This window comes from Emys orbicularis, chromosome 9 (genome assembly GCF_028017835.1).
Source record: "Emys orbicularis isolate rEmyOrb1 chromosome 9, rEmyOrb1.hap1, whole genome shotgun sequence".
In the NCBI taxonomy this organism is placed as follows: Eukaryota; Metazoa; Chordata; order Testudines; family Emydidae; genus Emys; species Emys orbicularis.
Genome location: NC_088691.1, coordinates 71701486 through 71728028, shown reverse-complemented (window position 1 = coordinate 71728028; position 26543 = coordinate 71701486). Strand labels below are relative to the sequence as shown.

The window sequence follows — 26543 nt, the reverse complement described above, 5'->3', positions numbered from 1 at the left end:
TAGAACACCATGAGGTTCTAATCCAAACTAATATTCTGATTTAATCTATGGACAAGTCTCTAAGGCCCAGATGTTTAAAGATATTTAGATGTTGCTCTGTTCAGTATTGCAACACTTAACTGCATTAGGAGCTTAAGTGCCTAAGTCACTTTTGAAAATGAGACTTCAGCCTTCTAATGCTGAGCAGGGTAATGCCTAAATACCTTTCAAAATCTGGGCCTTAATTCCTCTATCCAGATCAAATTAAATGTAAAGCTGTAAGTGAATTAAGTTCCTGGGAAAACTGGATGGGTAGAAGTACTTTGCCCTGCCACATCTTCGTTGATTGCATATTTCAAAAAGGTAACATTCACTTCAAGTACACGTTCCTCATATAGCACGCAGCAGCCACTAAAATCAATACAACTAACTTTTAGGACTCTTTGCACTTTATCTAAAACTAGCAATTAGGTTTTTTTTTTTTTACAGATCTAGGAGTACAACAGGCAGTTAGTCTGGTTATTAGCTTTCTATATGGGCTTCCTTAATGACTGGAGTAACTTTTGTCATAAATTATTTAAAACTTTGAATTTCCTGGCTGATATCATTATGGTCACCACATTAAGTAGATTTAATACTAATAAATGATCAAAATTAAACACATCCCTGATGCCATCTGTACATAGCATATCACAATATTCCATTGCAAACACAATGGAACATGGAGGGAACCATGCCGCAATGTGTCGCAACACAATAGGGGAGGCGAAAACAGACAGTAGTACAGTGGCTGAAATGGTCAATCTGAGCTCATCTTCCTTTGTTTGGAACAGAGCACATTTTGGGGGATCCCATAACAAAATAATTCAGTAGCGAACTCATGGATGTTGAGGAAAAAAAATAAGAAAGACACTGTCTTTCATTCAGACTAAGTGTGAATGTCTTGGCTTTCAGTTTGTGTTAGTGTGTGTGCACATGTGAGAGAGAGAGAATGAGAACGTAGTGATCATTAAAGGTTTTGGTTTGACACCCCTGGAAATCCACATCCTCTCTTTATACACAAAAAAGTAGCAGTAGTGTCAGATTCCCTATGCTGACCCACCAATGCTGATTTACAGGTCAGAGTGCCTTAAGTCTGATCTGGAAATCTTTGGGGGAGTGAGGTGAGGCAGGAATGATGCAAGGCCATAGGGGAACTGGAGGTGGGTTGGGTGAGAAGCTCTGCTCTGATTAATTGGTTACAGTACATCAGAGAGGAGCTGTGAACTGACAGATTACAGGCATCGGACTAAAGCTGCTCTCCCCTGGCTCCTTTCAGCACCACCAGGAGAGCCCTTAATGTGCTAATGCCTTGGCAGAGACATTAGGGGTATGTCTACACTTCAATGTCAGCCCAGGGCTAGTAGAACTTGAGTTAGCAGAACCTGGGTTTGTTAACATGAGCATCTACACTCATTTGTAACCCCGGGGTAAGAATTGTTGAATATTGGGTTCCAGCCTGTGGCTCCAGTATCTACACTTCATTATGCAGACCCGAGTCCACCACCTGTATCCCAGACTTCCTAGCATCCTCCCAAAATGTGGCCACTCTAGCCCTTTGTTCATGGTGCAGTGTGATAAAACTTGACTGTCCACCAAACTTGACTGTCCAGAGGACAAAGAAAGTAGGCCTGTGGGATACTTTTGTGAACTCCCAGAGCACGAGTCCAGTGGGGCTGCATCTGCACTGCAAAGCAATAAGTTTTGAACCCTTGGTCCCAGCTTGACTTCGACCCTCCACTCTCATGAGGTGCTTGGTCCCTGGGTCTGAGTCCTGGGTTAGTGTAATTTGTATGTAGATAGAATGGGGGTTAGGCTTGAGTCTGAGTTCGAACTCTGGGTTTACACTGCAGTGTAGACATACCCTAAGTTTTTACCACTTCCAGACCCTTATCCCCCTGCACAGCCACGGAACTACAACTCCCCACTCTAAATATACTACCCCCCAACCTCCATGAAACCTCTTCCTATCAATCTCAGGTTTCCCCAAACACTGCCAAATTCACAAAGCCCTTCTCAACTCGTCATGCCCCACAGAACCCCATTTACTCTCCCCTCTATGGTCTCATCTCAAATCCCGTATCTGAATGGTTCTGTCGGCTAATCTTAGCTTCGCTAAAAACAGTTACGCCAAATAAGGTGAGCAATTGTTTAATTCAAACATTTCAAAAGCGGCCTGTTCTGAGATGTTGAGTGAGCATGTTACATTTGTCATCTGTGGGGGACAGTGGTTATTTAGCTAGACTCTAAAGGATTCAAAAGAAGCGTGTGGAAAACAGAGTAGAACTTCAAAGAAGGAGCATTTTTAAAATGTCTCCTCTGAAAAATGTTAGTAAATATTTTACCTGAAAAATTATACAGAAAATTCAATTTCCCTCTGAAAAGTTATTGGTCCAAATGTGAAGTGAAAATTAAAATTATTAGAGTGGGAAAGAGTTATTTTAATTCTGATGCAAATGCAAATCTCAGCTCTAATTTAACTATGGAGTCGCTACCAACATTTTAGGGGGTGTTGTTATAAACGCGGGTCAACCTAAAAGGGACACTAGTTTTAGGTCCCAAGCTTAAGTTGTACCAAAAATAAAAAAAGGTTTCTCAAAACTTAATTTAAAAAATCTGGTTGCACTGAAAATTTAAACATTCCCCTGTAGCTTTGGAAACACAAAACAGACATTACTGCAGGAGAACCAGAAAGTAAAGACTTGTTATAAAGAAAATGAAACTGACCTATTTTCATTGTCCAAGCTGAATAAAATGCAAGAGTAAACAGACAGTATAAATAGTGAGAATTAAATTCTATTTTCAATTTAAATAGTCTAATAGGTTAGTAATACTGACAAAATTCTAAGAATAATTCCTTATCTACAATAGTATAAAACTACCATCAGCAATTTTACTAGACTGGGACATCAACTGGCAATATTTTGAAACAGAAAAGCAGCCAAAACCAAACCAAAGAGTATTTCCAGTAAATAGAACAATCAAAACTTGTTCATTTAAAAAGATCTCTTTCAGTGACACCAAATGACAAAAGTATATAATTAATATTAAAATAAGAACAGATATGCCTTGAAATACATAGGGAACACTATGCTACATACAGCAAAGAAAAACAGTTTGAAACATTTAATATATATATCTATTTTGTAACCATGCATGTGGATTATCCAAATTTCACATTCCCACTTTAGTCACAGAATAGTCTGGAAGATCTAAACATCTGAAAATATGATTACTCAAGAAAAAAGAAAAAAAGACCATCCCTTTAGTCCATCAATAGTTTTATATTTGAACCCTGCCAAAATTGTAGATGGATAGTAATAGTTTGCAGTTTCCTTTAGGAATTTCCATAAAGAAATACATCAAAATCAAAATAAAATCCAGAAACAGTAAGGCTGTTCTCTGAAATTTTCAGGGAAGCTCGTCAGATAATTATGAGACGAGCAAACAATATTTGAAGGTTCTATTTTTTTCCATAAATCCAAGAAAATATGGGTGAAATCCTGCCCCATTGAAGTAAAAGGCAAACCTCTCATTAACCTCAATGGGGACAGTATTTCACCATATATTTTTAATGAGTCTTCTACATGCTATAAATCTTTAAATGTTATTTTTTTTCATAAGCTTGGACATTTAACTCTGCCTTACTTGGGAGGGGCAATTTTGCAAAACTAAAACATACTACAGTTATGTTTAACCTTTTATTGATATGGATATGAAAATGTTAAGTCATTACTATCCACCAAACTGTTGGACAAGGATCAAAATCTTGGTAAAAATTATGGGTGCGGTTTTAAAAAGACCCTAAGGGAGTCATTAGGTGCCCAACTCAGTGGAATTCAATAGGAACTGGGTATCTAATTAACTCTCTTAGGCCTCTTTGAAAATCTGTCTTTGAGCATAAGACCAACAAGTCTGGAGTGCTTCACAATTACGTGACCTTGAGATAGATAGATAGTTGTGTGTGAACATGTTGACAACTCTATTAACTATAGGAGGGGTCAGTTTGAACACTGACCACACACAATAAGATTGGCTTGACAGTCATGATACGATCCCTTACCAAAATGAATGGGAAAGAAACAGCTTAACTTAAGCCTTGTCTACACCAGGGAATATTATAGAAACATTTCATTGGGATGCTAAAATCGAGAGGGTGAGGGGCAGAATTTTTAAGAATTCCCTGATGCAGACAATTCCAGTGCTAAAATGCTATTCCAAGAATTCCCCAGTAATTACTTCAAAGGCTTTTGGGTCAACTCCGCAGGAACTGGAAGCAAGTTATGTGTACCTCTCTAATGCAGCCCATTAAATTAACAGATGAGGTTTGATAAATTAACGTCACCATTATTAGTCTTTATAAGTGATGTTATATTGTTGGATGCATCAATCTTACAGTACTAACAAATTAAGGATAAAGGATCAAATTCAGCGTACAATAAGTGGCACAAATGGGCTAATTCTGGCCAAATTACCCTTTATAAACCACCTTATCCATAAAAGTGTAAAACATATTACAATAGTATACTTATCAATAAGATGGTCACCAAAGAATGGAAGTACTGAATAGTTCTCAGAATACCATCCAGAAAGTATTTCAATAGCAATGCAGTTAATACCTATCACTTGAGCACAACATGTAGACAAAATGACAGTCATCAGTTACATAATTAACTTATCTACTATTTGGAATAACAACTGGCACAGGTTAAAGGTCTCCTAACATTTTTTCCAAAAATATTGTTTGGAAAAATATTGGATGTGAATTATCTTAGGTAAGTTTCCAACTTGCTCCTTCATATTAGTTCCACTGAATCATGAGAACGTCAACCCAATCTTATTGATTTGTTCCAACAGTCAGCAACAGAAAGGTCAAGGATGTTATAAGAAGCCTGCAGACTTGTGATCCATCATCATTTGGATTGCCAAAAGCTACAGAAAACATCTAACAAATTAACAATTTGCAAACAGCACATAAACCAAGCCTTCCAATCACCAGATTAGCCTTTCCTATTTTGATTTTTACATGAAGGGAAATAGAAACCAAACACACACTCTTTAAATGCTATATTTGATTGAAGTAAGGTACTAGATAATGGAGCCTTTTGAAATGTGAATTTTGGACAATTAAGTTATTTATAAACAATGAAAGCAAAAGAAAGCAAAGCAAAGTAATATCATCCCATATTAATTAGTAAACAGATACCACACTCCACTAAAAAGGAGAAAAAAGAAAAAAGAAAAAAAGCAGTAAGAGCTGGCAGAATCACTGATGGCCAATCACCTGCGATTTTCATCCAGCACATCCAAGACCTGCTGGTAAGCCCTACGAGTAGAAGACTGGATAAGCGACAAAATGCCACGAGCAGAGTAAATATTAGATCCATCTTCAGGTAACATATGAGGAGGACAGACACGAGCCTGTTGTAGTGATGGTGTCACACTGTTTGTACAAGCATAGCAAATGAAGAGAAAAACACTGTTGTCAGATTTTAAATAAAGAACTTCTTCAGCCAGCCCCAGTTCCAAAGTTTAAGTGGATTCCATTTGATCTTACCCTTTGCCCACCAATACCAGGTAAACACTGTCAAAAAAGAGTAGTAGATGGATTCACAGTTACATTTGTTAATGATCTTAGGAACCAAATACAATTTACATTACACAAGGCTGTGATTTTGGTACAGATATAGAGGGTGTTTTTTTCAGAAGTCCTCAGTATTCACTGACATCAATGGGAGCAGAGTTAGGCCAACATCTGACATTTTTGAAAATCCCACCCATAATCTCTTTTGAAGTATTACTTCAAGATAATTATGTATTAATGCAACCATGACAACCTGGCATAAGTCCATCTCTTGAAGCAAAAAAAAGTCTCTCACATTTAACAATGAAAGAGTGAGATTATGATAGTATTTTGATTTGATTGTGTCTGACGGTTAAAGAACCAAGGTTTAACTGTAAGAAGTTAGAATAAAACTACAAAATTCATCTACCAAAGATGACGAAGTGTATGAACTGAAATTCTGACCATTCTATCAAAGAAAAGTGAACTGCGTTTAAAATGTAAGCATTACAGGGGATTTTTTGTACATCATTTATTTTACAAACATTTCTGCTGGACACTATTAAATTCTGATCAAACATCTTTGTGTTGTATATATATTCCTCTTATTAACTTGCCATTTGCCATATAAGCCTTTACACCAGGATATTTATTTTTAGGAAAATAAAAACAAATTTTAATTAATAATGACATGCTTGTTTAGCCTGAATTCATTCTTGTTAAGTTGATAATTTAGTACAGTAACTCCTCACTTAAAGTCATCCTGGTTAACGTTGTTTCGTTGCTGATCAATTAGGGAACATGCTCATTTGAAGTTGCACAATGCTCCCTTCTAACGTTGTTTGGCAGCCGCCTGCTTTGTCCACTGCTTGCAGGAAGAGCAGCCCATTGCAGTTAGCTGGTGGGGGCTTGGAACCAGGGTGGACCGGCAGCCCCATCAACTCCCCGCTCCCCTAAATTCCCTGTGCTGCAGCCGCCAAGCAGGCTATCAATCGGCAGTTTAGCTGTCCCTCCCCACACTGCCATGTGCTGCTCTTGCCCTCTGCCTTGGAGCTGCTCCCAGAGACTCCTGCTTGCTGTGCAGGGGGGGAAGGAGAAGGGGGGGGCTAATGTCAAGGTGTTCCCCTCCCCCCTGCTCCTGCCTCCTGCTTACCCCTTCTCCATATAGAGCAGGGAGGGGACACAGCTGGAGAGAGAGAGAGAGAGAGAGAGAGCGCAAGCGAGCTTGGGGCAGCAGCTGCTGTCTCAACTTCCTGATCCACTTAAAAAGACAATGCACTTAAGAGTGGGTCAGCTTACTTAAAGGGGCAGTGTGCATCTCTCTCTCCCCTCCCTCGTGTTCGTGCTGCCTTGTGTGAGAGGCTACATTAACAGCAATGTGTTAACCCTTCAGGGCTCAGCTGAGTGCTAGTTCATCATTTAGCAGCAAGGCATTCCCTGGGAAATATCCCTCCCTCTTCCACCCTCTAACTTCACCACCTCAACCACGCTTCACAATCATCATAGCTGTGAACAGTATTCAATTGTTTGTTAAAAAACTATATATTATATAGACATACACACAGTATATATTTTAGTCTGGTGAAAAAAAAATGTCCCTGAAACCTAACCCCCGCTATTTACATTAATTCGTATGGGGGAAATTGGATTTGCTTAACATCGTTTCGCTTAAAGTCGCATTTTTCAGGAACATAACTACAACGTTAAGCGAGGAGTTACTGTGATTATATTTGAAAGAGTCTGATTCACTGTACTCTTTAGAATTCTGGGATGGTTTGTAATTCAAGACGATTGCTCATGACCAACACTGGATGTTCCTTTGATCTTCTTTGTCTATCATTCCTGCTTTACTGCTACAATATTCTGAGTTTGAGTTCCAATCTTTCTGAGCTTTTGCCTGTGTTCCCAAGAAACTGTTATTTAAGTAAAGCTTTAACGGTGGAAATGAGTATACTTGATACTTGGATCCCTCCTTTGCTGGATCAGAGATTTTCATTGTCTCTAGTTATTCTTGGATTGTGGAAGGTGTGTTCAGCTGATGATACACAATTACTAAAGATAGTTAAGACCCAGGCAGACTGCAAAGAGCTACAAAAGGATCTCTCAAAACTGGGTGACTGGGCAATAAAATGGCAGATTATATTTAATGTTGATAAATGCAAAGTAATGCACATTGGAAAGCATAATCCCAACTCTACATATAAAATGATGGGGTCTAAATTAGCTGTTACCACTCAAGAAAGAGATCTTGGAGTCATTGTGGATAGTTCTCTGAAAACATCCACTCAATGTGCAGCAGCAGTCAAAAAAGCAAACAGAATGCTGGGAATAATTAAGAAAGGGATAGATAATAGGACAGAAAATATCATGTTGCCTCTATATAAATCCATGGTACGCCCACATCTTGAAAAAAAGATATATTGGAACTGGAAAAGGTTCAGAAAAGGGCAACAAAAATGATTAGGGGTATGGAACGGCTTCTTTATGAGGAAAGATTAATAAGACTGGGACTTTTCAGCTTGGAAAAGAGATGGCTAAGGGGAGATATGATTGAGGTCTATAAAATCATGACTGGTGTAGAGAAAGTAGATAAGGAAGTGTTGTTTACTACTTCTCATAACACAAGAACTAGGGATCACCAAATGAAATTAATAGGCAGCAGGTTTAAAACAAATAAAAGGAAGCATTTCTTCACACAACGCACAGTCAACCTGTGGAACTCCTTGCCAGAGGATGTTGTGAAGGCCAAGATCATAACAGGGTTCAAAAAAGAACTAGATAAATTCATGGAGGATAGGTCCATCAATGGCTATTAGCCAGGATGGGCAGGAATGGTGTCCCTAGCCTCTGTTTGCCAGAATCTGGGAATGAGCGACGGGGAAGGATCACTTGATGATTATCTGTTCATTCCCTCTGGGGCACCTGGCACTGGCCACTGTCGGAAGAAAGGATACTGTGCTAGATGGACCTTTGGTCTGACCCAGTAGGGCAATTCTTATGTTCTTATGATAACAAATATAGAGGTTGGTCAAACTACAGAATGCTTCCCTCTCCACACTCCCTCTCCACACTCCCTCTCCCCCCCCCCCCCCTGCCCCGGTCTATAAATACTAAATACCACAGTAATGTTATCTATATACAAAAGGTTTTGTAAAGATTTCAAGGGAACCGCTGAATAGAAACATATATTGTACTTCTAGTAGACATTTTGCATTAACAGCTGTACTGAATAAATTGAAGGTCTCACAACAAGCACTAGCTGCTTGAATTTGTATACCATCAAATTATTCTGAATTGTCTCTGAGAACGTCAATTGGCTTTACAAAGTGGGTAAATATTATCACTCAATTTAATGGAGGAAAACTGAGGACCAGAGAGATTAAGTGACTTCCACAATATCACAGAGCAAGCTAAAGTCCGAGCTGAGAATATAATCCAGAGCTACATGACTAAGGCCTGGTCTACACTAACCCCCCAAATCGAACTAAGATACGCAACTTCAGCTACGTGAATAACGTAGCTGAAGTCGACGTACCTTAGTTCGAATTTACCGCGGTCCAGACGCAGCAGGCAGGCTCCCCCGTTGACTCCGCGTACTCCTCTCGCCGAGCTGGAGTACCGGTGTCGACGGCGAGCACTTCCGGGATCGATTTATCGCGTCTAAACAAGACGCGATAAATCGATCCCAGAAGATCGATTGCTTGCCGCCGAACCAGCGGGTAAGTGTAGACATACCCTTAGTCCTTGATCTAATCACTAGTCCACTGTACTACATCCAGTTCAGCGAGCCCCAAACTGGCTACAAGAAAGGATTGTTTTATAGGCTGCTTGCAAGGACAGTCTCAGAGATTATTCAAATCGTAAGATTTATTTGCTTTTGGATAGGAGCCAAACTACACAGGCAGAAAGACAATTCTAATTAAGAAAGTTTTCTCCACAAAGGCAATTTGTTAACTTATATATCCCTCTAAACTAGATAATCAGTGTAAGAGAAACCCTTCTGTTTTGGTTCTGACCAAGCTTGGGAATTATTACGCAGACACAGCTTGAAGTTTCAGGGGCAGAAAATGAATTGTATGTGAAAACAGAAGTAGTTAAGGAAAACTGAATTGAGTTAATTCCCCTTCTGTGATCTTCCCTCGGGATTCAAGGGCATACAGCTATAATTGATTCATTTGTTAAGTCTCTGAAGGTACTTCTACACAGCAATTGAACGCTTGTGGCTGGCCTGGGTCAGCTGACTTGGGCTCGCATCGCTCGGGCTACAAGGCTAAAAATTGCTGTGTAGACATTCGGGCATGGGCTGGAGCTTAGACTCTGGGACTCCGTGCTGTGGGTCTTTTATTCCAGTGTAGATGTACCCTAAAGTATTCTATATACAAAGTCAAGCAGATAGTATGGAGAAGTGGTATATGGAGTAAACATTTCATGTACAGCTCTCCCAAGGGAATTACATACAAGGTGCTCCTACATTTCAGTGTCTCACACTTGTCATTAGTTACTCTAACTACTGTACTATCTACAAAAGCTTTTCCTGCCTTTCTTTTGTCTTTTCTATTTTTGTAATTAAACATTCCTGGGATTTAATACTATTTTGCTGCAGAGATTTCACAAAAGGCATTTTCAGGAAGCATTTTAGCAGGTTTGTAACTATAGACTGCTTAAACATGTAAATGAAGGATGTGCATTTGGGATGAAATTGAACCAACTGGGAAATTATTGAAATAATAAACTAGTAGAGCTCAGCAACACTGTAAAATATTTAAGGTTTATGGTTGAACAATGTTTGCAGGAAGGCCAGTTAGACAACTGTGGAAGACGTAGAGGTGTCTTACTTATTATTCAGACTTGGATCTGCCTCATGCTTCTAAAGGAGCAAATTTCCAGTAAATAGATTTAGATAATCAGGGTGATTAAATAGCTTTAACACAGATTAATTAAGATGTATTAGGAGTTAAAGCATGTTCCATTTCTAAAATGTAAACTCCATCACCTCCTTCCCCCACAAGTTGCCAGAAGAACAGCATTTCTCAAACTATGAGGTTAGTCTCCCTGAGGAGGCACCAGCCTCTTGCAGGGAAAAGGAGAGAGTCTAGAAAAAATTAAATACTCTCCTCTGCCACATATTCTTGCTGGACCACTTGTTTTAGAATAAAAAGTAATCAATCCTTGGATTCAGTGTCAGTTGGTAATAACCAACATAAAGCTCTGTTTCCCCAGCTAAGCAGAAATGGCCAAGGAATGTCCATACGTTGAACATATTCTTCTGTTTTTTGCTTTGCAACTACACCTCTACCCCTATATAACGCTATCCTCGGGAACCAAAAAATCTTACCGCGTTATAGGTGAAACCGCGTTATATTGAACTTGCTTTGATCCGCCGGAGCGTGCAGCCCCACCCACCCGGAGCGCTGCTTTACCGCGTTATATCCGAATTCGTGTTATATCGGGGTAGAGGTGTATGTTCTGAGTGGAAATTCTCCCCTCTTAACTTCTGCCTCCGCTTAAATTAAGAGAGAGTTTCCACTAATATAAGCCCAAACATTTCTTTACCCCAGTACCTTACAGGAAGAATGAGGTGTAAAGTTTGAGAAATCCTGCAACAGAATTACAGGTAGAAGTCAGGCTCTCAGCATACTAAGAATTATTTCAAGTATTATGCATTGAATTACAGACACTCTGATTATAAGATTAGTAGTGCAGAGAGCTACATAATTAAAAATACTCTTGATTTTCATGTACTGTAATTAACAGTTAAGGTTATGTGTAGTCCTTAGTCGAGAAGGGTGACTGGAATCGTGACATCTTATTTCTTGGGACAGTATCTGATCTGTGCCACCTTAAATAATAATTGTGATTCTCTTAAATAAGCATCATATTAAATAAATGGAAGGTAATTTAGAGAACCATCATTACTGCTCAACAATTAGTTATTGTACCAACACGTGCCTAGTCATTACCACGTCAACTGGTCCTTACAAACATTTGAGAATCTAAGTATTACTGTCACTGTTCAACTCCCATCCAACTACAAATTCTCATGACAGCCACTGCATGCAATAGGGTAACAAGGAGATAAATGACAACACATTCAGCAACATCTGTCAACTCCACTCCGACCCCCCACACATACAAAATCAGGAGCAGTGCCAACTCCTTCCCTCAAATCTGGGCTGGCTCTTCGAAGAAGGTTTTTATTTCTGTCACTCTCACAGCACACATACTGGAATGTCACACAACCCATCAGCCCATCTTTATTCCAAAATACTATAGCTGTTAAGAGTCAGGTATTTAATGTACTTTAAGGACAAAATCTCTCTACATTGTTATCACTGTAGGGTTTGAGTGTACAATGACTCTGCAAAGTCATTTGTTTATGTGATATTTTGGAGGAAAAGATAAAAGCCCAAGCTGCAATTTGCAAAGGAACCTAAAAGTTAGGCACTCAACTCCCATTGACTTTCAGTGGGATATGGGTGCTTAATTCCTCTTAAATTCCTTTGAAAAATCTCAGCCATAATCTGTACAGTGTTATAGCTATTTGAGGTACAACATGCTTCCAGAAAGCTTTAAAAAGCAGAATAGAAAAATCTTTAACTCTCCCCTTCCCCGTTTTAAAAATAGTTCCTAGAAGTGCATGAGAATCACCTTATGCCCTAGTTATGTAGGAATTATACCATGTTAGCAGGACTAGTTTAAGCATGGTATAAACAGTTTGTCTGGCCAGAGTGGATATTGAATAAGATTTAAAAATACAGTGTTCCAGGCTATGCTTCTGTCACTATGTTCTAGTCTAGAGAATATTTTTAAATGGTTTTGCTCCATCTGCACTAGTTATGCAAATTGTATTTACAATGGATTCTGAAGATTAATCTCCAGGTTAGATGGAGCCTTTATTGAGACACCAAAGTGGACAATGCACAATGATACTTGGCTGTCAGTCAAACCAGCACGTAAAGTTAGACCAAGAGGACAAGATAAGCAAGGGTTAAACATCCTAAGAGGCAAAATGTTTTGACAGGACTGTCTTTTTAATTGAAGGGTTTAATGTAACTTGAATTTAACCTGCGAAGTGTGGGCTCTTCTCCTGTTTGTGGAGGAAAGTGAATCAGACCCATCCAATGGCAAGAATAAAAGCCTAAAATGACTCAAATACGCTTCTGTCAATAATTCACTATACCATGGAAACTGTGATCCTTACAGCTGAATAGAATGGAGAACTAGCACATATTTCATACAATATATAGGCTTATTATCCAAGTCACAATTGTTTAGATCCAGCAAACACATTCCTAATTCCAGTTAGAACACAGGGGTGGCAATTTCAGACAGTAGCAGAAGGAATACAAGGCACAATTGCAATGATTAAAAAAACAGCCAGCCTCTTGTGTTTTTATACCCTGGTGAAAAAACTTAACTGAAGTATACTCAAAATTTAACTATTTAAATGTTCTATTAAATGTCATCAAAAGGGGATGAGATGTACATGATTACAACATTTCCACATCCACCCACACCCAATAAAAAGGGGTGTCTGCCACTCGCCCGCTTCTCAACATGAAGATATATTGATAGATTTCAAATAAATTATATTTGTATGACATTAGAGAAAATTACTTATGTAATTATGAGGGTGCACCAATTTCTTTGCTCTTATTCAATGGATCACACAAAAAGGTGGGGACATCTTTGAGACACAATATAAAACTCAATTTCTTGGAAGAAAGTATTGCACACAAAATCATGATCTGATAATCTCTTTCAAGTTACAGGCAGACAACTAGAAGTCACATGGAAAAGCAGTTGAGCTAAAGTTGTGATCTGCAGCTCATGGCAAAAAACAGCAAAACCACAACTGAAAAAAGATCCTAAACTCCAAACAGAACAGGGAGATTGTATCGTAAATGAAGTCAGCCAACTGCACACAAAAAACAGGGTTAAAGAGTTGATTATTCAGGAAACATATTGCAGTTCTATAATGTTCAAACTTGTGTTACTTACCTGGGATTCAGTGTTTGAAATGAGTATACCAAACATCAATGGGAAAAGCAAACAGGAGGAAAGACAGAGAACAAAATACTAATCAAGTTGCCCTTAAGTCACTGCATCCCAGATCTCTACTCACATGGAATCGTTTCTGACCAATTGACCATTTTGGCGAACAGCGTTTTCACTCATGGAACGTTCTCTCTTCAATCTTCCCACTGAACGAACCTGCAAAAACAAAAAGAAGTGGAAGAGGGAGACAAAGAGAGGAAGAGAGAGTGTTTTTCAGGAGTTTTCCTCAAGCACTGTGCTAAAGGCTGTTCACCGAATCTGCTCTCAGAACACATTCATAGCTCTCATTGATATCAAAGCAAGTACAGAAGTGCACCGGATGGCAGAATCTGGCCCTGTTTACAGTATATAGAATTGAGTTTCTAATACAGTTGATCCCAAATGACTTGGTGCTGTCCAAGACACTTGAATAAATGGAATTTTAGATAGACAAAGTGGGAGAGGTAATATCTTTTACTGGACAAACTACTGGTGGGGAGAGAGATGAGCTTTCAAGTAAGTTTCCCAGACCTGAAAAAGAGTTCTCCGTAATCTCAAAAGCTTCTCTCTCTCCCCACCAGAAGTTCGTCCAGTAAAAGATATTACCTCACCCACTTTGTCTATCTAAAATTCCATTTATTCAAGTGTCTTGGACAGCACAAGTCATTTGGGATAAACTGTATTAGAAACTCAATTAAACGATATTACCTCACCACCTTGTCTCCAACTTCTGTGGGTGAAACAGACAAACTTTTGAGCTACACAGAGCTCTTCTTCAGGCCAGGGAAAGGCACTCAGTGACACAGCTAAATGCAAGGTAGAACAGATTGGTTAGCATAAGTAATTAACACACATTCTAAGGCCGTGTTTCTCAACGATCAGTCAATGGACCGGCGCTGGTCCCTGAGAGCTCCCTGACACAGATTAGGAAAGCAGCAAGCCTGTCCCTGGTATCAAACAGGTTCAGAAACACTGTTCCCAGGGTCTATTCAAGATGAAGTGGCCTGTTAATACCTCTGCAGTCATAGGACACAAAAAAAAAGGGGAGGGTGTGAAGACTAGTGGGTTACACATTGTTGTAATAAGCCATTAATCCAGCATCTCTCAAGACCATGATTTTTAGTGTCTAGCAAAGTTATGAATTTAAGCTCTCAGGCTTGTCTTTTGAAGGTGTTGCGAAGGCTTCCTTTGAAGATGAGGACTGAGAGGTCAGATATGGAGTGATTCTTTTGTGCAAAGTGTTCACCTATGGATGATATGGTGTTTTTGTTTTATTTTTCTGTGAGAGTTCATTTGAGAGTGTAGCAATTATCTGGTTTCACCCACACAGTTGCTATTGGGGCATTTAGTACACTGGATGAGGTACACCACATGTTGTGACAGCATGTGTAGGACCCATGGATCTTGAAAGGTGTGTTGTGGGAGGTATTGGAATTTTAGATGAATGAGGAGGCAATCCCCTATGCCCATTACTGCTTCTATTAACCATCCACACAGTTACTGTTAGAAAGGATAGTAGAAGCCCATCAAGTCTGAAACAATAAACAGTAATTCTGTGTTTTACATATGCAGTTTAACAAACATTTGGCTGCTTAGAAAATTGGAGACAGAACATATCTACTAAGTCATCTTATCCATCCCTAAGCCAGTGCTGTCTTGTTCCCTGAAACACATTTTTACAGCTTTATTAACAACATTTTGCTTACTGTTGATTATATCAACAATGGAAACTGGTTTTCATGCAGATCTGATACTTTTTTAATCCCGCTATTCTCTTGCTCTCAATAATATCCTGTGGCAATAGTTACACTGGTTAATTATATACTGTGTAAAAAAGAATCCCCTTTTATCAGTTTTAAATTAAATTAGTTGTCTTTCAGTTTCATTTGTTGTCCCTTTGTGCTAGTATTATAAAGAAAGGGTAAATAGGAGCTCCTGATTTACCCTCTCTAAACTGCATTATTTTATACCTTTATCACGTCATCTCTTATTTATCTGATCTAAAACAAAGTCCCAATTCCTTTTTAATCACTCCTATTATTGAAGTTTTGCATGTCTCTAATCACTTTCATTGTCCTTTGCTGAATCCTTTCTATTTCTGCCATGTTCTATTTGAGATGAAGTGACTGGAATTGAAGTATTCAAGGTGATGATTTAAACAATCTTATGTCATTTGCCTTTTTGACTCCCGTATGCATTTATCAAATATTTTAATTAAACTGGCTTTAAGTACACTTAGTTTCCTGAGTCTCAGACTTAATTTAGAACCTACTGATGCATTTTCAACACACTGACATAAAATTCTGCATTGATCTGGACACCAAGATTTTTCCTGGTGCAATTTAAACATGGCCAAGTTAAAGCATACGCATCTGGAAAATAGGGAATAAAATGAAAATACTGACAGCCATGGCTATAAAATAGACACTTACCTATTAGAGCTGGTTAGGAAATATATTTTATTTCCCACCAAATAATTGAGAAATTTTTTTTGCTTTCACTGAATTTTTAGGTTTTCGGTTTTCTGATAACCTGAAAAATGTCAGTGAAAACAGAATTTTCTTGTGTAAGTTTCCCTTTAGTCAAAAAAAGGCATTTTGTTCTTTTATTTTTAAACCAGTTCTAACGATGGTATCTAGGTTCTATATTCACTTTAACTGCAAATGGTTAGAGGGTTATCTTATTACTAGTAAGTGCACACAGTACTTTGTAAAAATATTTTTATATCTACCCATTTTATGGTAATAAACTCATCTGGATCACAATGTGGGGATCATTCACCATTCCATTTTTCTTCTTCAGTAAACTTTCACAACTAGGAAAAAGTTAAAAATAAAATAAAATACTAGCCTCTTCACTCTGAGGTGTCTGCGTTGGGGGTCTTTCTAGATCCAGAAAATCTAGTGGTCGCTCGCTAAGTGAGATAACCCGGGGAGGAGTTTTCAATGACAGAGGTTTGAATGGAGCAGACTGTATAAGGTCCAGATCTGATGGTCTGGAAAATGGAATGTCTTCACTATTACCTGCAACAACATAGTTGAGATTACTTTAATCAATATCAAGTAAACACATTAACAGGTGAAAAGTTAGTGAAAAAGTTCAAGACGACAAAGACATCCCTCACACTTCCACGAATAGACCAAATGTTTGCAAGAAAATTTATGCCATAGGAACTAAGGAAATATAACATCAAAATATAATCAACTCAGAAAACCAAACAATTATGAAAGAAAGCTGCTAGTAGTCCCGCAGTTAAGGATATATTGAGATTTTTTAAAAGTATTTCCCTTAACTATATTTCTGTGCTCCAAAATATCCTTACCACAACCTGTTTCTTCTAGACCTAGCCGTTATTTGCCTCTGTATCCCCACTGAGATATATTCCTGTGAATTCCTGTTGACCATGATGAGTGTGGCCACACATTCCACAACACCTGAGGAACATAACTTCAGTCACCTTTAAACCTGCTGCGTGATGATAATTATTGAGTGACTTGACCACATTCTCATCATCCAAATAACCTGTTCATACAACTCAATTTTTAGACAGTTGTTTAAAAAACCCCAAACATCTGAAAGGTTTTCCTTTATTGACTTGGCAAATTATATATAAAGATAAAAATGCAGGAGGGACATTTGATACACAATTTTAATGAGAAATTTTTTGGGGGGAGGGAGGGAGGGAGGAGGTTTAAGATAGGTGTTATGTATATGATGGCTAACCTTAGAGAATATGATTAAGCCCACCTATCTCTCACATGGTTTTTGCTTATTACAAGCCACGGTTATAGCCCTTTGACACACTTATAGCTTTTGTTCACTGTTACCTGTGTAGCATTCTCTGGACACATAATTCATGATCCTGGAAGCACCTGATTCACTGAGAGCATTCTCTAACCTGCAGAATTAGGTCTTACCAAAGCTCTCTTTGTTCAGATATAAAGATGAATAGAAGTTCGAATGTCTGAGTATTTCAAACTGTGGGACAAATGCGTACCAGCAACAAGCACAAGCTTTGAAAAGATGTAAGAACTGCAGATGTTCTTAAGCTTTATCATCATAGTATGATCAAATGCAGATTATTATATACCATAAGCTTATTATCCGTAAGGCCAACTCAGCAGCAGAGACATCATCAATATGATGTTGATGCTCCTATTAATCAGAATAATTTTGCATTATATCTAATTGGCCAGACAAAGTATACTTTTAGAATATACTGCAGTTACTGTAGCTTATTCCTATTATATTAAGAGTCAGAAGTCAGTCAGTAGGTATGGGTGGGTGAAATTCTGTGGCCTGCAATGTGCACGAGGTCAGACTAGAAGATCACGATGGTCCCTTCTGGCCTTAAAGTCTATGAGTACAAAGTAATTTTGCTGGGGTCCATTTGTAGTACTCATAATTCAGGCATGAAAGACACAGTAAGAGTTTGGTGCATGTAATTATTTCAGCTTATTGTCAATATACATTCAGACATAGCACATCAAAATTATGAAACAGTGCATGTCAACATCTTGCCTTAAAAAATTATCCCAATGTCTCCGGTTAATAAAGCATTTTTCATATTTTAAGAAACTTTAGAGGTCATAATTGATCAGCAGCTCCTATTTGGAAGATTGGGATAAATTTCACAAGTCTTTGTTTTTGAATAATATTTTTTTCCCAGAACATCACTAAATGATTTTTTAATCCCCCAAAACAAGCTAAATTGGACATAGAGCAAATCAGCATAATGCTTTAGTTGCTACTTTTACCCTACAACGTACACATACCTGCCACTACAATCCTCTCTGGAACCTGCATAGTTACACTGGCATTTGGAAGTCCTTCTTGGATACCTTGCTCAAGGTCAGCAGTTGGTGGAGCTACCTTTAATTTTTCTGGTACCCTCATTCGCTGGCTGATCCCTTCAGTGTACTCAATTTCATACTGAATTCGATTAATTTCTGCCATCTCAGCAGCTGGAGATGGGAACACTGCCCCATTCATTCTGATGAAAGAAAACCAGAAAGCCGTGAATTATTAACTGACAGCAAAACTAATCATTAGGTGGGTTTCTTTCTCGATGCACAGTAGAGTTAAGTGGATAAATTTCTCCAATAACTGGGCAAGTGTCAGATCCCCTTGACTGAGCACACACAATATTTAGTGAGAATAACTCCAATGTAAATTCAAAGAGCAAAAGTTTCCAGCTGCAAAGGACTACAGCAATGACCCATATGCTACCCAAACCCCACACTGGGGCTGTGCAGGTGATCTGTTGGCTCAATGGCGACACAGGGCTGCCTGCAATTCCTTACACAACATTGATAAAGTTTCCATGCTAGCCCCCACATAGGCTAGGACAGAAAGCTACATTGAATAAGAAGTCAGGGGCACAGATGTGTTTATGCAACACCAGTATCCCAAACAATGGGAATACAGGGGCTGTGGCTGCTATTTCAGCCTATAGGATGGAATGGTGACTGCAGGCTGCTGGGTGGCGGACAAAGGAAAGGGACACAGGGCTGCACAGTAGCCTCGCAACATGGCCCTGAGTTGGCGGGGATATTCACTTACACAGAACCCAGTTTTACCAAGAAGGAAGTTTCTCACCAATAAGCTGTCAAATCAGTTTCAGAAATTCAGCATTCCTACAACACGGCCCATTTGATTTATTCAGAACTTCTAGTTTAAAGACAAGTTACACCTCTACCCCGATATAATGCGGTCTGATATGACGCGAATTCAGATATAACGCGGTAAAGCAGCACTCCAGGGGACGGGGTTGCTTTACCTCGTTATATCCAAATTCGTGTTACCGCAAGCGGTTCCTCTGTGCCCGCCCGTTACTTGCTGCAGCCCTCCCCGGGGCCCCCCGCCCCAGCTCACCTCCGCTCTGCCTCCTCCCACGAGTGTGCTGCAGCTCCGCTTCTCTCCCCTCCCTCCCAGGCTTGCCGCGCCAATCAGATGTTTGGCGTGGCAAGCCTGGGAGGGAGGAGAAGCGGAGCCGAGCGGTGCGCTCGTGGGAGGAGGCGGCGGCGGCGGAGCGGAGGTGAGCTGGGGCGGGGAGCGGTTCCTCTGCGCCCCCCCCCACTTGCTACGGTCCTCCTGCCCCAGCTCACCTCCTCCCACGAGCGCGCTGCTCAGCTCTGCTTCTCCTCCCTCCCAGGCTTGCCACTCCAAACAGCTGATTGGTGCAGCAAGCCTGGGGGGGGGGGGGGGGAAGCGGAGCTGCGGCGTGCTCATGGGAGGAGGCGGAGCGGAGGTGAGCTGGGGTGGGGGGGGGCCCGGGGAGGGCCGCAGCAAGTAAAGGGGGGCGCAGAGGAACCGCTCCCCGCTCCAGCTCATCTCCGCCTCCTCCCCTGAGCGCACCACCGCCGCTCCGCTTCTCCCCCCGCTCTTTCCATGCTTGCCGGGCCAAACAGCTGATTGGCGTGGCAAGCCTGAAAGGGAGGGAGAAGCGGAGCAGTGGCGACGCGCTCAGGGAAGAGGCTGAGGAAGAGCAGAGGTGAGCTGGGGCAGGGAGCGGTTCCTCTCCCTACCCTGATATAACGCGGCCTCACCTATAACACGGTGAGATTTTTTGGCTCCGAGGACCGCGTTATATCGGGGTAGAGGTGTATTTTGTAAACTTACAGACTTTTTACTAATATGTATCCGATGATCTGGACAGACTAAAAATATATCTACAATATACAAACTGAGTGCTCCCGAAAGTGGAAATCCTATATCTGCAGAACAGATACACCATGGGAAGAAGCAGTAAGAGTTTTCCCACACTGCCAAACCAGAGTACAGTATTTCCACCCTGAGATGGAGGGGCCCCTCTAGGAGCATGAAGGGAATTCAGTCTGCTTGACCATGCTCTCTTGCCTCTGTGATGAGACTAACAGTAATGGTGTTTTTTACAATATGGATAGTACAGATCCTAGTGGCCCAAATGAGACTACTCACTTATATCACATTCTCAATTTAACAACTTTCTGAAAGGAAAAGGATATCTGAGTATTTCCATAAAGCTATCAAGCACTGGAATCCAAACATAGAGACAGTTTCTCAAAACAAAGCATCTTCTAAGATCTGTAAGTCATTTGGGTACCTTTGGTTAATTTGCATATTAAACCTCATATAGAGAAGTCAGCCCATTGCTGATCTGTAATTATAGTGAAACTAAGTTATTGATATATTTACTAATAATATATAGGAGAGATGCCTTTCGGCATGTCCCATTCATACCCTACCACCAAAATTAATCTCTGAGTTTTGTATTTTGGGTGACTCAAAAAAACAGTTAGTTTGATTACACAGGAGACAGGATTAAATTATGAAGTGGAAACAAATGTAAGTGTGCCAGAGATAAGATCCACCTTGGAACCAATACAGGGATACTCAGGGTGGTGATGGGGATTCCCCAACACACTATACCCCTGGCAATTAGAAGGAATCCCACCAACCTGAAAACACATAACACAAGAACCAGTGGTCAGGTCACCCAATGAAATTAATAGGGAGTAGATTTAAAACAAATAAAAGGAAGTACTTCTTCACGTAATGCATAGTCAACCTGTGGAACTCGTTGCCAGGGGATGTTGTGAAGGCCAAACTATAACTGGATTCAATAAAAGAATTAGATAAGTTCATGGAGGATAGGTCCATCAGTGGCTATTAGCCAAGATGGTCAGGGATGCAATCCCATGCTCTAGGTGTCCCTAGACCCTCTCACTGCCAGGTACTGGGACTGGACGACATGGGATGGCTCACTTGATGATTGCCCTGTTCTGTTCATTCCCTTTGTAGCATCTGGCATTGGCCACTGTCAGCAGACAGGATACTGGGCTAGCTGGACCACTGGTCTCACCCAGTATGGCCATTCTTATGTTTATGTCTTATATGTTTATATTTAAAACCTCACACCAGTAATCAGGGAAGGAAAAACACCCTGGTTTATGCAAGCTTGCAAAAAAATTACATTTCTGTTCCTTCATTGGGCTGAGAACCATGCAGAGTTAGGCTGTCTGTATTAACTCCTGCAGGTTGTACAGCTCCAATAGAAGGAACTGACAGAACCCAAAAATCAGGAGCAGAAGTGGGTCCATATCTCATTGACAGGCGCTCACCAGTTGCTCAAGCAGCTCTGCCACACTTAAATGCATAGACTTTAGCCTCTCGCTCCACCCCACCCTTTTGGTCTCAGAGAGCAGATTTACCCTTCCTGCTACAATAAAGTAGACTGATGTATTGTGGCCAAAGTACATACTGTCTTCTGAGATTTCCACACCCCCAAAAGGCCATCTACAGTTCAGGCAGTAGAAGCAGTAAAGCACTTCAAGATCTTTTTGAGCTGAGAGTCCCTATGCAAATGAAAATATTTAATTTTAACAAGAACTTAAAAATACCAAGAGTATCCTATGGCAACAGCCTTGTTAAATAGCCACAATCTATTAAGTGTTACATGTACCAGATGAGTTCTATAAGATTTCACTAACCTCCCTAGAGGTGATTCACTGCTTGTTCTTTTGTTCATTTTGAAATATTTGCACAGCTATAATTTTGTAATCAAATATCACTACACTGCAGCACAGTTTACTTTACAACACAGTAAAGTTTGGATCTGTTTTTGTACATAAGACAGCATGACAACTGCTTTTCCAGCTGTAAAAAAATAATAAAGAACAGCATTAGAAGAGTCAACTTCATAAATATTTAGAATCTAAATATCAGTTTCATAATGCGAGTCTGGCAGTACTTGCCAAGTATCTACAAATACAATACTTCAATATGCTCACATGCGTCTTAAGATTCAGACGTAATTTCTGGAGAATTCATTGATTTTCTAAATGGCAGAAAGGAAAAACAGTGAGATTTCGGCTGCTGAATCCTTACAATATTGAAGCTTACTAATTAAACTAGAGATGTATGTGTACGGGGGAAAAGAAGAGGAGGTCCGTAATAAAAGATGTTGCTCGATATTAGAAAGCAGAATAGTTAGCACAAAGACCTAAGGCTGAGATCCTGCAACCTGCTCCATAGTAGGCAGATTCCTGCACCTGTGCAAAACATTGGGTATGTCTACACTGCATTTAAGAGTGAGCCTCCCAGCCCGGGTAGACAAACCTGTGATAGCATGCTAAAAATAGCTGCATGCCCCTGGGTCTGAGCTTGGATGGCTAAACTGAGCCTCCACTGGTGCTACAATGTCCACACCGTTATTTTTGAGCATGCTAGTGTGAGTCACACTAACCCAAGTCTGTTTAGGGGGCTTGTTTTCAGGTGCAATGTAGACAGCCTTAGTGACCCCAATGGCAGTGCACTTGTACAGAGCAGTTTGCAGGATTGAGGCTTAAGTCAGAAGATGTAGATGCCCATTCCACTCCTGATTTAGTGTGTGACCTTTGACCTATCCGTGCCTCAGTTTCCTGTGTAAAATAGCAACAATATTTAAACCAACTTTGTAAGCCATATTAGATCTTAAAATAATAACAAAAAGTTCATTACCATCAAGAGATCTCAAACTGAAAGCACAAATTAGAAAAGTAAAATTCTTAGCTCTTTTATGGTAAATGAAAAGCAGAACTGTCATTATGGAAAAATCTGAGTGGTTGAACAGTATTCAAAGTCAACAGGGAAAAGGACGTTTTAAGATGACATTTACAGAACTCAGTGGTTGTAAAGGTGGGGGAGGAATGAAAGTTTGAGAAAGATAAATCATCACAAATAAAAACATGACTAATTATACAGAATCATGGAGAAGGGACAGAGGAGGCCAATGAGAGAGTGCACACAGGAGTGTAAATAGGAACCCAGGAGAGCTATTTTGAATAGGATTTGGAGATGAACATGAATCAAGTAGATCGAGGAGACAATACAATATGACACAGACTTCTTGGAGCCAGAAAGTAGCATGCATATCCCATTCTGGATCTCCTGAAAGGGATTGTCATTGTAACGGCAGTTTGTGATTAAGGAGTGTATATGGATGTGTATATACAAAGTTAAACAAAAGATGAATTTGGACACCATGATATGGCAATCGCCAGACACAGACAAGAGAGATGAGGGAGAGAAAAAGTTTGTCATAAACGACATGACAGTTTTGGGCTTTGGAAGCAAAGTTAAGAGGATGTATTATGGGACACAGAGGATTGCTTAACTGTCAGCGCATCAATCACTGAAGCATTTAGAATTAGAAGCTATGACGTAACAAAGCACTATCAGGGTGATTGGAGGGGGATCATAGAATATCAGGGTTGGAAGGGACCTTAGGAGGTCATCTAGTCTAACCCCCTGCTCAAAGCCGGACCAATCCCCAGACAGATTTTTGCCCCAAATCCCTAAATTAACAGAGCTACATGTCATCTGCACACAAGGGATAAATACTGAAATGCATTCATCATGATACATGTGTCAGACCTATTTATGCACATCACCTCTTCACATCATATACATGGAAGGAATGAAAAAATGTTAGCAAGGCTTTGGGTTCCTATAATATTTAACGAATGCAAGAGAGCGAATGCCACTCTGCCAGCAGCAGCTCTGAAGCTGCAATGCATAGCGAAGATCCCAATTGGGGCAAAGAGGTAGCTTTACAAGCAAACATCTTTATTTTTCTAGTAGAAGACAAGTATTGTAAAATTAGCACAAATTAGAAAAAAGGCTGTAGTTTGATAAGCTGCTACTTTGAAATATCCAGGTTGTCACTGAGAGGCAACACTTCAAATAATGCTGCTAACAGAGTGACAATTACTAAAGTTAAAACAGAGTAAAATGGAAATTCACTGGGCCTGAGTCTGAGCTAATACTGGTATCACAGCACTGTTTTCTGCTGAATGTGTCCTGATTTACGGGGGCATAAATGAGAGGGAAAAAACAGGCCCAGCAGGTTAGAGTATTACATAATCCTAACCATTCAGGTCTCATAACTATTTAAGATGACATTTAAAACTATTTTGTTGATAGAGGGTTCCCCACAATGTAGATATACCCTTAATGTTTAGGATCTTTCAAAATGTGAAGTCAGGGGCATCCAGCCCCTGAGGGGGCTACCGAAAGCAGCACCCCCTATTAAGCTAATATATTTAAATTAAAATAGTGTGGGCAGAGAAAATGGAAACACGTGGGGGGGGGGGGGAGGGCATGAGAAAAAGAAAATGGGCCAGCTGGGGGTATAAAAGATAATAGATAGGCAAAGAGGAAGTGAGAGTGGCAGAGAAGATGGGATGGGCATTAAGAAGATGCAGGAGGGCAAAGCTGGCTAGGCAGTGAATGTGAGTGGGCACAGCTGGGGGGTTGTAACAGGCCATGGAGCAACAAATGGGGGATGGGCATAACAGAGGGCTAGAGCAGGCGGGGGTAATGCTGGGGGGGCCTGTAGCTGGGAGGGGCTAGAGCAGGCGGGGGGCTGTAGCTGGGAGGGGGGCTAGAGCAGGTGAGGGTAAGGCTAGGGGGGCCTGTAGCTGGGAGGGGCTAGAGCAGGCGAGGGTAAGGCTAGGGGGGCCTGTAGCTGGGAGGGGCTAGAGCAGGCGGGGGGCTGTAGCTGGGAGGGGGGCTAGAGCAGGCGAGGGTAAGGCTAGGGGGGCCTGTAGCTGGGAGGGGCTAGAGCAGACGAGGGTAAGGCTAGGGGGGGCCTGTAGCTGGGAGGGGCTAGAGCAGGCGGGGGGCTGTAGCTGGGAGGGGCTAGAGCAGGCGAGGGTAAGGCTAGGGGGGCCTGTAGCTGGGAGGGGCTAGAGCAGGCGGGGGGCTGTAGCTGGGAGGGGGGCTAGAGCAGGCGAGGGTAAGGCTAGGGGGGCCTGTAGCTGGGAGGGGCTAGAGCAGGCGGGGGGCTGTAGCTGGGAGGGGGGCTAGAGCAGGCGAGGGTAAGGCTAGGGGGGCCTGTAGCTGGGAGGGGCTAGAGCAGGCGGGGGCCTGTAGCTGGGAGGGGGGCTAGAGCAGGTGAGGGTAAGGCTAGGGGGGCCTGTAGCTGGGAGGGGCTAGAGCAGGCGAGGGTAAGGCTAGGGGAGCCTGTAGCTGGGAGGGGCTAGAGCAGGCGGGGGGCTGTAGCTGGGAGGGGGGCTAGAGCAGGCGGGGGGCTGTAGCTGGGAGGGGGGCTAGAGCAGGTGAGGGTAAGGCTAGGGGGGCCTGTAGCTGGGAGGGGCTAGAGCAGGCGAGGGTAAGGCTAGGGGGGCCTGTAGCTGGGAGGGGCTAGAGCAGGCGGGGGGCTGTAGCTGGGAGGGGGGCTAGAGCAGGCGGGGGGCTGTAGCTGGGAGGGGGGCTAGAGCAGGCGAGGGTAAGGCTAGGGGGGCCTGTAGCTGGGAGGGGGACTAGAGCAGGCGGGGGGGGGGGGGGCTGTAGCTGGGAGGGGCTAGAGCAGGCGGGGGGGGGGGGCTGTAGCTGGGAGGGGCTAGAGCAGGCGAAGGTAAGGCTAGGGGGGCCCGTAGCTGGGAGGGGCTAGAGCAGGCGGGGGTACGTCCGTGGACCCTATAGTTGGGGTTGGGGGCAGAGTAGGGGGTGTATTGCTGGGGGGACAGTTAGGATCTTCCCACCCTGGCTGCGGGGGTCTGGCGGAGCAGGCCCCGGCGTTACCGACTCACCCAGAGGCCGGCGGGAAGCCGCCTGGCAGGCCCCTCTCGCGCTCCGGACACTCAAGGGCTCTCTCTCAGTGATAAGGAAGCGCAATGCAGCCCGGGCCGCTTAGACGGAAAAACGGACTGAATTGTCCCCATCGAACCGCCGTAGCCACAACTGAGCAGGGAGCCGTGTAACGTCACGTGACCTAAGAAGGGCGGAAGTGACTCTCTGGCCGTTCACCTGAGAGCGAGCCACGGGGAAGCCATATTTACTGTGGTCAGACAGATCGTGAGCGCTGTGCGCCATTGTGATGCTATTGCTGTAATTGCCGCCACAGGCTCCTAGCTACCTATACAGTGCTGGTCAGTAGCGCTGAGGGTGTAGTATTAGGTGA

General features: G+C 41.7%; 1 protein-coding gene across 5 annotated transcripts in view; it reads right to left on the bottom strand.

Annotated features, from left to right (window-relative positions):
• MFF (mitochondrial fission factor) overlaps positions 1–26313 on the bottom strand; it is a 34622-nt gene extending 8309 nt beyond the window's left edge. For 2 of the 5 annotated variants that reach the window (XM_065410699.1, XM_065410701.1), the window contains exons 1-7: positions 26173–26313; positions 22390–22436; positions 22090–22255; positions 18394–18611; positions 16469–16641; positions 13707–13795; positions 5303–5461 (exon numbers count right to left, since the gene is read on the bottom strand). In XM_065410699.1, the coding sequence (XP_065266771.1) occupies positions 5303–5461; positions 13707–13795; positions 16469–16641; positions 18394–18611; positions 22090–22127 (677 nt within the window). In that variant the 5' untranslated portion in view covers positions 22128–22255; positions 22390–22436; positions 26173–26313. The remainder of the gene's footprint in view (positions 1–5302; positions 5462–13706; positions 13796–16468; positions 16642–18393; positions 18612–22089; positions 22256–22389; positions 22437–26172) is intronic. The other 3 variants (XM_065410703.1, XM_065410704.1, XM_065410700.1) reach the window with 2 other exon arrangements.
• Between the last annotated feature and the right edge of the window lie 230 nt (positions 26314–26543).